Here is a 14315-nt window from a genome sequence, read left to right as displayed (position 1 = left end):
ACACACGCAATTTTCAGTTAGTTTCACCTAGTCTGATCCCAAAGCTGTTCACTTTATATTTTATATGTTTCTGTTGTAGTTACTCCGAGGGGTGACCATTGCAAGTGGAGGTGTCCTACCAAGAATTCACCCTGAACTCTTGGCTAAAAAACGCGGCTCCCGCGGCAAAGAGACTATCCTTTCTCAGCCTGTAGAGAAAAAAAAGAAAAAGGGTGGCAAAGCATTGGACAAAGGGACAAAGAAGGCAAAAGCTGGGAAGAGCAAAGTACTCAGAAAGGTGAGCATCATTACCTGGGGCTGTGACATGTCCGTACTATGGCGCTCAGGTTATGCGCAGTAGATGCTCTGCTATTTCAGACACTTCTATTTTCTTCATTGCATGGTTTCATATTAATTATGATTCCCAACTAAGCTACTACAAAGAGGGCTTAACAGGAAGTAAGCAAATATTTCTAACCAGATCAACACTGAAACGGTAAGTACAATTAATAGATGTATCCAAATACTGCTACTTCCGGATCGTGTGCACCCAGCCTCAGAATTGAAATAGGAGTGCACTTAAAGTGGTTTTCCCCACGAACAAAAGTTAATTTTAATCAATAGATCTTGGAATAATAATAAATTCCACAATTGGATGTGTTTAAATAAAATGTTCCTGTGCTGAGATAATCTTATAAATGCCCCTGCTGTGCACTGTGTAATGGCTGTGTCTGACCGTGCAGGAACATGGTCTGATCATATCACAGCTCCTGGGCAGGGGAGGAAGCAAAAGAGTATACTGACATTACAGCACAGGATCACTAATGGTTCTTTTTGTGAGGAAAAACATTTCCGTGCCTGTTTTTATTGTTTTACTTAAAAAAAAGAAGAAAGAATCCGCTGTGATCCCCTGCTGTAAAATCTGTATCCTCTTTTGCTTCCTTCCCTACCCAGTAGATGTGATATGATCAGACCATGTTCCCTGTACGGTCAGACAAGGCCATTACACAGTACACGGAAGGGGCACATTTATTAGATTATCTCGGCACAAGAACATTTTATTAAACGCCTTAACGACCAGGGGTATTTCAGTTTTTGAATTTCCGGTTTTTGCTTCCGTTCTTCCGAGAGCCAAAACTTTTTTTTATTTTTCGGGTCAATATGGCCATGTGAGGGCTTGTTTTTTTTTGGGACAAACTGTACTTTTAGACAACACTATTGGTTTTAACATATGGTGCACTGGAAAATGGGGGGAGGGGGAAATTCCAAGTGCGGTGAAATTGTTGGGTTGTTTTGTTTTATAATGTTCACTAAATGCTAAAATTGACCTGCCATTACGAGTTCAGATACAAAACATTTGTTTAACCCCTTCACGACATGCCCCGTACTAGTACGGCGCGTGTCGTGTCTCCCCTTTGATGTGGGCTCCGGCGGTGAGCCCACATCAAAGTCGCGACATGTCAGCTGTTTTGTACAGCTGACGTGCGCGCAATAGCGGCGGGTGAAATCGCTATTCACCCGCCGCTATTAACCTGTTAAATGCCGCTGTCAAATGCAGACAGCGGCATTTAACCGGCGCTTCCGGCCGAGCTGCCGGAAATGATGTCATCGCCGACCCCCGTCACATAATCGGGGGTCAGCGATGCATCAGGAAGATAACCATAGAGGTCCTTGAGACCTCTATGGTTACTGATGCCGGCCTGCTGTGAGCGCCCCCCTGTGGTCGGCGCTCACAGCACACCTGCATTTCAGCTACATAGCAGCGATCTGGTGATCGCTGCTATGTAGCAGAGCCGATCAGGCTATGCCAGCTTCTAGCCTCCCATGGAGACTATTGAAGCATGGCACAAGTAAAAAAAAAAAAAAATGTTTTTAAAAATATGAAAAAAATATAAAAAATATAAAAGTTTAAATCACCCCCCTTTCGCCCCATCCTAAATAAAACAATTAAAAAAAAAAAAAACCTACACATATTTGGTATCGCCGCGCTCAGAATCGCCCGATCTATCAATAAAAAAAAAAGCATTAACCTGATCGCTTAACAGCGTAGCGAGAAAAAATTCCGAAACGCCAGAATTACGTTTTTTTTGGTCGCCGCGACATTGCAAAATGGCACTTTTTTTTTTTTTTTTTAAGCTAAGTTTTGAATTTTTTTTCACCACTTGGATAAAAAATAACCTAGACATGTTAGGTGTCTATGAACTCGTAATGGCCTAGAGAATCACAATGGTAGGTCAGTTTTACCATTTAATGAACCTAGCAAAAAAGCCAAACAAAAAACAAGTGTGGGATTGCACTTTTTTTGCAATTTCACCGCACTTGGAATTTTTTTCCCGTTTTCTAGTAAAAGACATGGTAAAACCAATGGTGTCGTTCAAAAGTACAACTCGTCCCGCAAAAAATAAGCCCTCACATGACCATATTGACGGAAAAATAAAAAAGTTATGGCTCTGGGAAGGAGGGAAGTGAAGAATGAAAACGCAAAAACGAAAAAGGGCCGCGACTTGAAGGGGTTAAAAAAAAAGCACCATTTTCCGAGACCCTTTTAGCTTCACCATTTTTTTGTGAGCTTGGGTTGGATGAGGTCTTATATTTTGTGTGCCTGGTTGACATTTTATTGATACCACTTGAATGGGGCAAAGGGGAGGGGTGATTTGAACTTTTATATTTGTTTTATTTTTTAAAAAAATTTTAAAAACTTTTTTTTTCTTGTTTTTTGCTTTTCGCATGCTTTAATAGTCTTCATAGGAGACTAGAAGCTGCAATAATTTGATCACCTCTGCTACACACAGGCGATGATCGTATCGTCTTTCTGTAGCAGAAATGCTCGCTTACTATGAGCGCCGACCTGAGGCAGTGCTCATAACAATTTGGCAATGACAACCATAGACGTCTGCTGTAGGCCTCTGGTTGTCATGCCGACCCATCGGTGACCCGCGATCATGTGATGGGATTAGCGACGAGATTCTTATAAGCATGAGTTAAGTGCCGCTGTTAGAGATTGACAGCGGCATTTAACTAGTTAATAGCCGCCGGTGGATCGCGATTCCATCCGCAGGCTGTTGTGGGCACATGTCAGCTGTCATGTGCCTAGAAAGGTGCGGGCTCCGCATCTGAACCCCCACCAAATAAGGAGTCCAACATGGGCGTATTATTATGCTACATGTTGGAAAGGGGTTAACAACATCCAATTGTGGAAGTTGTTATTCCAAGATCTATTTTTTTTTTTTAAATCTGCTTTTGTTCGTGGGAAAAAAACCCTAAAAAAATCCAGAATACTACGCCAATTTGGTCTGGTTTTATTAATATTGTAGATAATTTGCGCAAACTATAATAATAGCTGTAATTATAGCCAAGTACATTTGGGTGTCTGCCACTAGGGGTATAGATGTTTAGGCCCCTATTCATCATCTGCAGGTTTTTTTAAGTCCCTTTTCTTTTTTGTCCTGTGGTATTTGTTGCTGTTCTTTGTGTCACTGTGAAATGTGGTTCGTGAATTTTGTGCAAAGGCAAAAATTATCTTTTATTATTGTAATTCTCAAGGGGCTAATCTGCTCTTTCCACTTGTATAGTATTCTTTTAGTGATGTTCACTAAACAAGATTGTCTTTACCTCCTAATAGGAAAAACAGGCAGATGGAAAGGAAGGTGCGTCCAGTGCCACATCAGACGATGGACCAGGAGATGGGTTTACCATCCTTTCCTCAAAGAGTCTTTTGCTTGGGCAGAAGGTAAGTTTTTACTTTAAATTTGACATTAAATACTTTATTACTGTAATAGGCTTTGATAAATCTTACTAAAGTGTAGAAGTGACTGCATCTTCAATGGCCGCCACTGTGCTGCACAGCTTCTATCACCGCCATCACATGATTGCCATCAGCGGGACGGCACTAGTGTCACTCACCTCCTTTTATCACCGCCCTCAATAACGATGTGTTTCAAGAAAGAGGTGGCTTACGAAACATACAGTGGGTTCAGAAAGTATTCAGACCCCTTTAAATTTTTCACTGTTTATTTCATTGCAGCCATTTAATAAATTCAAAAAAGTTCATTTTTTTCTCATTAATGTACACTCTGCACCCCATCTTGACTGGGGAAAAAAACAGAAATGTAGAATTTTTTGCAAATTTCTTAAAAAAGGAAAACTGAAATATCACATGGTAATAAGTTTGCTCAAATTAAAAAAAAACAAAAACTTTTTTGAATTTACCAAATAGCTGCAACGAAACAGAGTGAAAAATGTAAAGGGGTCTGAATACTTTCCGTACCCACTGTAGATTGTGACGGCGACCACTAAAAATGCTGGAGGTAGAGACAGAAGAAGTGTGGCAGCAGGGACCGAAGCTGCGGTCACCTCTCCATCACCCTCCCTGAAACAAGATGTCATGAGGAGACGTAAGCTGTGATAAGTGACCACAGTGACACCTCCTGATAATGTCCTGTTTCAGGGAGGAGTTGAAAAAAGTTGTAGGGCCATCTTCCTATGGCCGGGTGCACACGATCCGGAAGTGGCAGTACTTTGGAAGTCCAAAGCGCTGCCGTCTATTGAACGCAGGTGAATCCACATGTGATCACTGAACCGTGTGGATTCACCGCGTCCAATACATTCTATTGGTGAAATTTCTCTTGCGGAGACTCGCGTTTCCGCAAGAGAGGTTGACATGCTGCAGTCTGGAGAGACGCACTACGTGTCTATCTCCACGGGTGATCCGCAGGCGTCTGTGGACACATGGTGGACATGGGTTTTCTTGAAATCCCATCCACTATGTTGTAACATCTGGACGCTGCACAAGTACGCAGCATCCAACCTGCAGCGTTTACTGATCATGTGCACATGCCTTAGACGTCGGAACGTCACAGAAACAAAATAAAAATCAAATGCAAATGTGGTGAATAGCTGGATCGCAAATACTAGCGAAATTTTATAAAAAAAAACACATTACAGAAGTCTTTAATGTGTAAAGATGGCTATTTATGAAAGACACTATAGGTATAACCCCTTTAATCATCCGTATAATTTTGTATCATGACAGTGGGAGACATACTTGTTGGCATGGCACCACACGTCTAAAGACAACATACTAAAAACATTTGCTTTGTGTGTTTTTTTTTTTTCACTTAGTTGTCCCTGACTCAAAGTGATCTCGGTCATATAGGCTCAATGAAAGTTGAAGGTATTATACATCCAACAACAGCTGAAATCGACCTGAAGGAAGATATAGGTAGGTTTTATAGTCATTGATGAGTCTTTTACTGCTATTTACATAGTTACATATTTAGTGAGGTTAAAAAGAGATATATCTGTTTGGTTCAATTTGTTATCCAACAGTGCTGATCCATAGGAAGCCAATGAAAAATGAAATTGTTAATTTGGCCAGGAAATCAAATGGTTACAGAACATAGAAGGAGTGCCCGCAATCGCTTATACTCAACACTCTGCATTTTCAAGCAAAACCCTTTTTACCTGTAGAATGAAGATCCCTCGCTGTTCATTCAGGCTCAGATATACGCCGATCATTGCAAAACGTCAATTGTGTTCAATCTCCCCTGACTGTTCTGCACAGAAATTTACAATCTAAGTTCTCCAATTTTATATTCTGAAGGAACATTTACACGTGCATATTTCTTGCGAAGAAAGTTGAGTTGTCAGTATATCTGTAGGCATTGTCCTTGTGAGGCTGATCCGCCACAAACTTTCTGCAGCTGCAAAAACCGCTGCTGATTTTGTTACAGAAATGTTGTGACCTATTAGTATCACAAAGGATAAATCAAGTGTATGGTGGAAATTGACAGCATAATTGTCATGCAGTGGATGTCTATTCTGCAGCACCTGTCAAATTCAGCTGCAGAGAAAAATCATAAAATACAATCCATAATACTGGTGCTGTAATATGCTGCAGATTTTCTGACCAGGAAATCCAGACTGAGAAGGAAATTTCCATTCGACAAATGAGGAGACTCTAAATTAAAACCTTTATGACACTTCTTTTAGTATCTTTGGTACATAAACCATAAACTCCATAATTGCTGGCTAAGGATGCCATCACACTAGCAGTATTTGGTCAGTATTTTCCATCAGTATTTGTAAGCCAAAACCAGGAGTGGAACAAATAGAGGAAAAGTATAATAGAAACATATGCACCACTTCTGCATTTATCACCTACTCCTGGTTTTGGCTTACAAATACTGATGGAAAATACTGACCAAATACTGCTAGTGTGACGGCAGCCTAATACTGAGGAAGAGGGTAATTCTTTATTTTAGAGCACCATTGATTCCATGGTGGTGAACGTGTGAAAAGGGTTTACATGCAAAATCTCTATATAAATTACAATGAACTGACTGGCACAGAGAAGGAGAGGGCCCTGCTCTCATAGGCTCACAGGGTAATGAGGAAGGAGACCGTAGGTTGGGGGGTGGCAGCAGCTTCGGTGGTGGTCAGATGACAGCGGGGTTATTGTAGGCTTTCCTAAAGAGATGAGTTTTCATGTTATGTCTGAAGGTTCCGAATGTGGGAGACAATCGCATGTGTTGGAGCACAGAATTCTAGAAGATGAGGGATACGCTGGAGAAGTTTTGGAGGTGATTGGGTATGAATGTACAAGGGTGGCGAAGAAAAGGAGATCTTGTAAGGACGTGAGATTACGTGTGCGGAAGTTTCAGGAGATCAGTTTGGAGATGTACTGCAGAGACAGACTACTTAGTAATTTATACTGGATGTGCCAGGTAATTGAAAGCCAGTGGAAAGATTGGCAGAGGGGAGAAATGAAGGCAGGGGAGACTTATTAATCTGGCAACAGATTATTAATAGAGTGTTAGGAGGACACAGAGGAGGATATGGAGTAGTTGAGGTGGGAGATGATGAGGACATGCACATACAACATTTTAGTAGATTTGGGCTTGAGAAAAGGAAAATTCAGGAAATGTTTTTTAACCCCTTAACGATCTAAGACTTACTATGTCCGTCATAAGTCCCCTCCCCCTCTTTTGTGCAAACTCCGGTGATGAGCCCGCACCTTTTCCGATCCACCCGCGGCTGTAAACTAGTTAAATGTCGTTGTCACTCTTTGACAGTGGCATTTCTCATGTAAACTGGATGTGCATCGTAGCTCTGCCCATTGGTGCCCGTCACACAGTACCGTGGTCGCTGATGGGTTGGCATGACAACCCAGGGTCTGCAGGAGATCCCTGTGGTTGTCATTGCTGAACTGCTATGAGCACCGCCCGGTGGTTGATGCACATAGCAGATGATCATTTTGTTTACACATAGCAGGGCCCCCGCCCTACTGTGTGTAACACAGGCAATCGGATGATCGCAGCTTCTAGTCTTCCATGGAGACTATTGAAGCAAGTAAAAAAAATAAATGTATTAAACAAATATAAAAGTTCAAATCACCCCCTTTGCCCCGTGCAGAATAAAAAAAGTACACATTTGGAATCGCCCAATCTATTAAGATATAAAAATAATCTGATCGGTAAACGGCGTAGCGAGAAAAAAATCAAAGCCCCACAATTAAGTTTTTTTTTTTTTGGTCGCTGCAACATTGCAATACAATGCAATGACGGACGATCAAAACATTGTATCCATCCCAAAAAGGTATCAATAAAAATGTAAGCTTGGCGCGCAAAAAAATAAGCCTTCACCCAGATACTGAAAAATGTAGACGCTACATGTCTCGGAAAATGGCGTCATTTTATTTTTCACTACTTAAATAAAGCAGAACCTACACGTGTTTGCTATCTATGAATTGGCAATGACATGGGGAATCATAATAGCAAGTCAGGTTTAGCACTTAGTGAACATGGTTTAAGAAAAAAAAAATCTATTGCGAGATTGCACTTTTCTTGCAATTTCAATGCACTTAGAGTTTTTTTTTTCCCGTTTTCCAGTACACGACATGGTAATAGCAATGGTGTTGTTGAAAAGTAAAACTTGTCCTGCAAAAAAGAAGCTTTCACATGGCCATATTGACTGAAAAATAACAAAGTTAGAGCTCTGGGAAGAAGGGGAGCAAAAAATGGAAACGCAAAAATGGAAATACCCCCTGTTCTTAAGGGGTTTAGTAGGAGTTGGGAAGAGATTGGACGTGTAGTTGTAAGACAGGGCAGACTCAAGGGTTACATTGAGGCAACAGACTTATGATGCATGGAAAAGTGTGATATCATTTAATTTATTGTGATTGATCTGGGAGGTGGGGGTGAGTCACATGGAAGAAAGACTATTAGTTTGATTTGGTCCACATTGAGTTTTAAAAAGCTCTTGAGAAGGAGGAGGCTGTGGCTAATAAACACTTTGGGATTCTGGGTCACAGAGCGGTGACATTTGGGCGAGAGAGAGATTGAGTGCCATCAGCGTATAGGTGATAGTGGAAGCAATGGGACTTTGAAATGTCCCAGGCTAAAGATATAGATGGAGAAGAGTCGGGGTCCCAGGACAGAATCTTGAGGGACACCAACAGAGTGGGTGAGATGAGGTAGTATGGAAATGGGATACTCTAAAGGTACCTTCACACTGAACGATATCGCTAGCGATCTGTGACATTGCAGCGTCCTGGCTAGCGATATCGTTCAGTTTGACACGCAGCAGCGATCAGGATCCTGCTGTGATGTCGTTGGTCGCTGCAGAAAGTCCAGAACTTTATTTCGTCGCTGGACTCCCTGCAGACATCGCTGAATAGACGCGATGTCTTCACTGGTAGCCAGGGTAAACATCGGGTTACTAAGCGCAGGGCCGCGCTTAGTAACCCGATGTTTACCCTGGTTACCATTGTAAAAGTTAAAAAAAACAAACGTTACATACTTACCTTCGCTGTCTGTCCTCGGCGTTCTACTTCTCTGCACTTGCTGTGAGCGCCAGCCAGCCGGAAAGCACAGCGGTGACGTCACCGCTCTGCTTTCCGGCCGCTGTGCTCACAGTCAGTGCAGGAAAGCAGAGCGCCGGTGACAGACAGCGAAGGTAAGTATGTAGTGTTTGTTTTTTTTTACTTTTACGATGGTAACCAGGGTAAACATCGGGTTACTAAGCGCGGCCCTGCGCTTAGTAACCCGATGTTTACCCTGGTTACTGGCATTGTTGGTCGCTGGAGAGCTGTCTGTGTGACAGCTCTCCAGCAACCAAACAGCGACGCTGCAGCGATCGACATCGTTGTCGGTATCGCTGCAGCGTCGCTTAGTGTGAAGGTACCTTAAATGTGTGGTTACTGGGAATGTTCTGATGTACACAACCTAATGGACTATTGCTGTGAGATCACATATCTGGACCTGCAGGGAATTTACTAATCAAGTCTTCTCTGCTGCAATATAAATGTGTTTGTTTTTTTTTTTGTTATTAACCTGTTCTATCTAAGATCTATATAATAAATGGATTTCAGCTCATCTTTGAACCAAAACAAATTAGCTATGCACAAAAATAAATAAAAATTGCTTAGTCTTAAAGAATAGAGCCTGGAATTACCGGTTATGTTCTTATGTTGTTACAAATGCATTTTGTTTTTTATGAAATGTGGTTGGGTTAATAGGACATGGACATCACAGGGGGTTTCTTCCCACTTTGGACCCACTTGCATGACTTAAAGGGGTTGCCCATCCTTAGGCTGGAAATCTGCAGTCACTGCAGACTTGCGAATCCTCACAGTGCACATTCCCAGGCACCAGGAGCGGTCATATGACCACAAGTATGCGATTTCATACTTTCGGCCACATTTCATCTAGACTGTATATGGCCTCCTTCAATACAGTTTCATTGGGCAAGGCTGCACCTATCCCCACAACGCACAGTGATTGCAATGTCAGGATTCATAAGTCTGCAGTCATAGTGACTGCAGATTTGTACCCTAAAGACAGACAACCCCTTTAAAGTGGAGAGCCACTATCATGTCGTTCTTGCATTTTAACGGTCATTCATCTGACAGCCACTGCATAGTGCAGTGAATGTAATGTGTGGACCTTGATCCTGCCATGCCATAATTTTTCTCATGTATATAGGGAATGCCATGGAAAAAGCTGGAGGAAAAGAGTTCCTTGAAGCTGTGAAAGAGCTCCGTAAAACCCATGGACCCTTGGAGTTGACTGGAGGTAAAATAATGTTCATTTCCCTGACTCGTACACAATGTTAACACTTTATTTATTATTACGGGGCAACCGCACAGTGGTTAGCACTGCAGCCTTAGGGTATGTTTCCACGGTCCGTATCGGTAGCGCTTTGGACACAGCACATGTCCGCTCTGTCCAAAGCGCTGACGGTTTTTGTATGCGCGCTGAGTCCACATGTGTTCATTACACCATGCGTAATCACCGCATCCTATACAGAGATTGTGATATTTATCTTGCGGAGACTGAGCGTCTCCGCAAGATAAATAGACATGCTGCAGTCTAGAAAGATGTGCCGCATGTCCGTCATCGCAAGGGAAGCCGCGGGTGTCCCTGCACGCATAGTGGAGATGGGATTTCATAAAATCCCATTCACTATGCCATAACATCAGGCTGCTGCGGCTGTACACAGCATCCAATCCGCAGCATTTACTGACCGTGGGAACATACCCTCACAGCGCTTGGGTCCTGGGTTCATATCCTCCAAGGACAACATCTGCAAGGAGCTTGTATTTTCTCGCCATGTTTCCGTGGGTTTTTCTCCTGGTTTTCTGGTTTCCTCCCACACTAGACATACTGATGGGGAATTTAGATTATGAGCCCTAATGGGGACAGAGATTATGATGTGTCTGTAAAACGCTGTGCAATTAATTGCCCTATATATCTGTACACAAAACCAGAAAATGAGTTTTTGCCCGCTTGTCTTTGACTTATATATTGGTGGACGGATGTTATGTTGAAGTTTTAGGACAACACAGAAAGTTTAGTTTAAACAAATCGGTGAGCACATTGCAAAGGTTTCATAACTACGCTAGTTGCACACGCCTTTATGTTGCCATTTCTATGGGGGTTTTTTTTTCTTTTTTTTTCTATCATTTCTATAATAAACCCATGCCACACAAAATTGTGCAAAACAGAGTTCCCCAAAAAGCAATGCAGAGTAAAGCATCCACAGAGTGAAAGTCCCCGCCATGTTGCCTCACACAATAAAGGCTCATTCAGACGTCATTTTTTCATGTGCAAGTGCAATCCTGTGTTTGTAACAGATATAACTCATACCTATTATAGTCTATGGAGCTGTTTACATGTCCATATGTTTTTGTGGACCAAGTAGTCCTCACCAAATCAGAGATCAGTCCTATTTTGGTCCTAGTGTCAGATCAAACTTGCCAATGCATGTCTATGGGTCCGTGAAAATAATCGGACAGCACTCGGATCCCATTCATGTGCTGCCTGTATTTCATGGACTGTTTAATATGAGCAGGTCAAGAAATCGTCATCAGTTTGTTTTGTTTTTGTTGGGTTTTTCTTTTTCATCCACAAAAAAACTGATGAAACCCTGATGTTAAAAACTGACACTATAACCAAACTGTTGATTTGCTGATCAAATCACTGATGGAACGCGGACAGTTTTTTGCAAACAACAGAAAACACTGATGTCTGAATGAGCCCTAGTAGTGTTGTTTGGTAAATTCACACTTGTTGTTCTATGCATTATATGTTTAATTATTTCTGTGATGCCTTATTAATTCCGTGTTTAATAAGGTCAATGGATACTGAAAAGAAACAGCTGATGCAAACTCTGTTTAATAGTTTACATTTGCAATCCAAAATAGTATAAAGCTGCATGTTCACATGGGAGTAAAAGTTTTCCGAAATGGAAATAATCTGAGAATTACCGTATCACTTATGATAGACAACTACTATCTGCCAGAATTTTGATCTGTGAGGTTGGATTTTTTTTGAGGCCATAAATGCAAGTGTATGTCTTTTTGCTTTATAAAAACAATATACACAAGCTCCCAGTTTATTTCACCACATACATGGTCAGATCGTTCATACTAATGATCTGACACAATTGATCTGCAGCATTTTGGCTGATGCACATGAGCTGACCACACACATAAGATTGTTGAGTCCCATTACAGATCCTATATAAAGAATTCCATCCATTGCCAGTTATGAGTTAAAGAAAACACATGAAAATAAAATCTACTAAATTCATTGAATCAGCACTGTGTGATCAGGCCTCTTTGGTTTGGTGGCACAATTTTAATTTGATACTAATATTTGAAGGGTTAAATAAATCTACATAGAACGGAGTTATTAGGCCACTTATTTTCTCTCGGCTCACACAATGTACATTGGTGGTAACAGGAAATCAGTAGACTACTGAACTCAGTTTCTTATCTTAACGGAAAAGAAAACATCTTGTAGCTTAAAATCAATGCAAAACAAGTAAAGTATCTATAAATTTTCCCAACACTTTCTGTGAAATGTGTTAATTACTGTTACACATTTTTTTTTCTTTTATTAAGAAATTACGGCAATAATAATTTATTTTATTATTTGGAAATGTATAGTTTTCATTCATCTATATGTATGTTCCCCCTTTCTTTAATAGCTGCCCTTAGTCAAGCAAATGGATTGGCAGCCAAGTTCATCATCCACTGCCACATCCCACAGTGGGGATCAGATAAGTGTGAAGAACAGCTGGAAAAGACCATCAAGAACTGTTTATCGGTCGCAGAAGAGAAAAAGCTCAAGTCTGTGGCCTTTCCTTCTTTCCCCAGTGGCAGGTATATGCAGATTCTCACTTAGTTAAAGGGGTGTATCTTGGACTTAACTGTTTTTTTTGTTTGTTTTTTTTTGTTTGTTTTTTTAATATGGGCTTAAAGACCATTTTCCACTCCTGCCAGCCATTCAGCTGCTCCACTTCAAAAGCGCAGCTCTGTCTACAGGGTATGACTGCCGATGTCACACTCATTGACAATTGACTCCCGCAGTTTGACAACCAGCCCCCTGCTGCTTATCAGCATGACCTTGGCAGTCACATTGTGTCAACAGAGCAGAGTAGAAGGGAAGCCACTGCTCATGATGTCCACAGCGGAAGCCGATGAATTGCCGGCAGGAGCGGTCTGTGATCACTGTGCCAGCAGAGTTCGTCGCCAGGCACATCAGGCAAGTAGGTAGCAACTACCTGCCCGGTAAATTTTTTTTTTTTTTTTTTTACTATGAGCCCAAGTATTAATTTGTCTTGGATGAACCCTTTAATGATTTTGTCCTCTGTCAGACATATACCTTGTGAAACCTTGCTCATGTTAGAAGGCCGTAACGTATGCCACTCTATAGTTGTACATGTGCATATGCCACACTGGCTTCCAAGGTTTTTTTTTTGTTGTTTTTTTAAAGCCCAATGTTCTCTTATTTTTGTATGCTGCTTATTAAGACTGTGTGGGAAGCTATGTTTTCCTATATAATGAGGATAAAGCTACATTGCTGTATACCGGACTGATGTTACAAATATGACTAAACATTTTTCCCACTTGTCTCATGCCATGTAGAAACGGCTTTCCCAAGCAGACAGCGGCTCAGGTCATTCTGAGAGCCATCTCCAGCCATTTCGGCTCCTCCAACTCCTCCACTGTGAAGAATATTTACTTCCTGCTGTTTGACAGTGAAAGCATTGGAATCTATGTGCAGGAAATGGCCAAGCTCGACACAAAGTAGAAGCCAGAGCACACAGAGCAGCTCCACGCATGTGGTTGTACACAAGTAGAAGAGGACTGGAGACCTAGAGATGATGAATTGTTGTTCAGAAGGTGTTGAAACATGTATGAAATGTTGTGGTTTGAGGACTGATTTTAAGTTTATGTTCCCATGGTTGAAGAGGTATATTTGGGCTGATTCTCCTATTTCTGTACCAAGCCAGCACCCTATTTGCATTTTTATAGAACCTGAAAAATATACCCCTCTGTAATAATCAACCATGTTGTTTTTTTGTTTCTTTAAGGATGTTGTTCCCAATGTCTTCTCTTACGTTTCCTGTCTTATTATTTTAGACTTAGTGTTATGACAGCTAAAAAAAAACCTGTTTTAGATTTGTAGTATTGGATTTTACAAGAGAAATAAGACCACAATATTATTTAAAAAACTAAGCAAAGTTCTTACATTTTGTCTCGTGTCTTTTTTAATGGGCTAGTACAGTAATGTTGTATTGTGATTTTCCCTGGTTGTCCGTCATGACAGCACGTCACGAGGAAGTCATGTATATCCTCTAGGGACAGGAAATGCAGTGTTTTTCCTGTCCCTAGCAGGACAGAGCGCACAAGAGGATCGCAGGAGCGCGACACTTACCGGGGCTCAGTGGGATCGGAGGGGACTGGATCTCCTCCCTTCCCGCTGTCAAGAGGCTCCATCGATGATGCCTCACTGGGCGGGGGTGCCTCTGTGTCGGGGGAGCTCCCA

The 14315-nt window shown here is 41.6% G+C and overlaps 1 protein-coding gene across 1 annotated transcript in view; it reads left to right on the top strand.

Moving 5' to 3' along the window:
• Positions 1 to 14013, top strand: part of MACROH2A2 (macroH2A.2 histone) — an 89512-nt gene extending 75499 nt beyond the window's left edge. Inside the window, exons 4-9 of the mRNA XM_069753160.1 lie at positions 80 to 277; positions 3602 to 3709; positions 5101 to 5200; positions 9963 to 10052; positions 12472 to 12646; positions 13412 to 14013. Coding sequence (XP_069609261.1) covers positions 80 to 277; positions 3602 to 3709; positions 5101 to 5200; positions 9963 to 10052; positions 12472 to 12646; positions 13412 to 13577 — 837 coding nt within the window. The 3' untranslated portion in view covers positions 13578 to 14013. The remainder of the gene's footprint in view (positions 1 to 79; positions 278 to 3601; positions 3710 to 5100; positions 5201 to 9962; positions 10053 to 12471; positions 12647 to 13411) is intronic.
• The last annotated feature ends 302 nt before the right edge of the window (positions 14014 to 14315 follow it).

This window comes from Ranitomeya imitator, chromosome 2 (assembly GCF_032444005.1).
Source record: "Ranitomeya imitator isolate aRanImi1 chromosome 2, aRanImi1.pri, whole genome shotgun sequence".
Taxonomy (NCBI): domain Eukaryota; kingdom Metazoa; phylum Chordata; class Amphibia; order Anura; family Dendrobatidae; genus Ranitomeya; species Ranitomeya imitator.
This window is presented reverse-complemented; position numbering and strand designations above follow the sequence as displayed.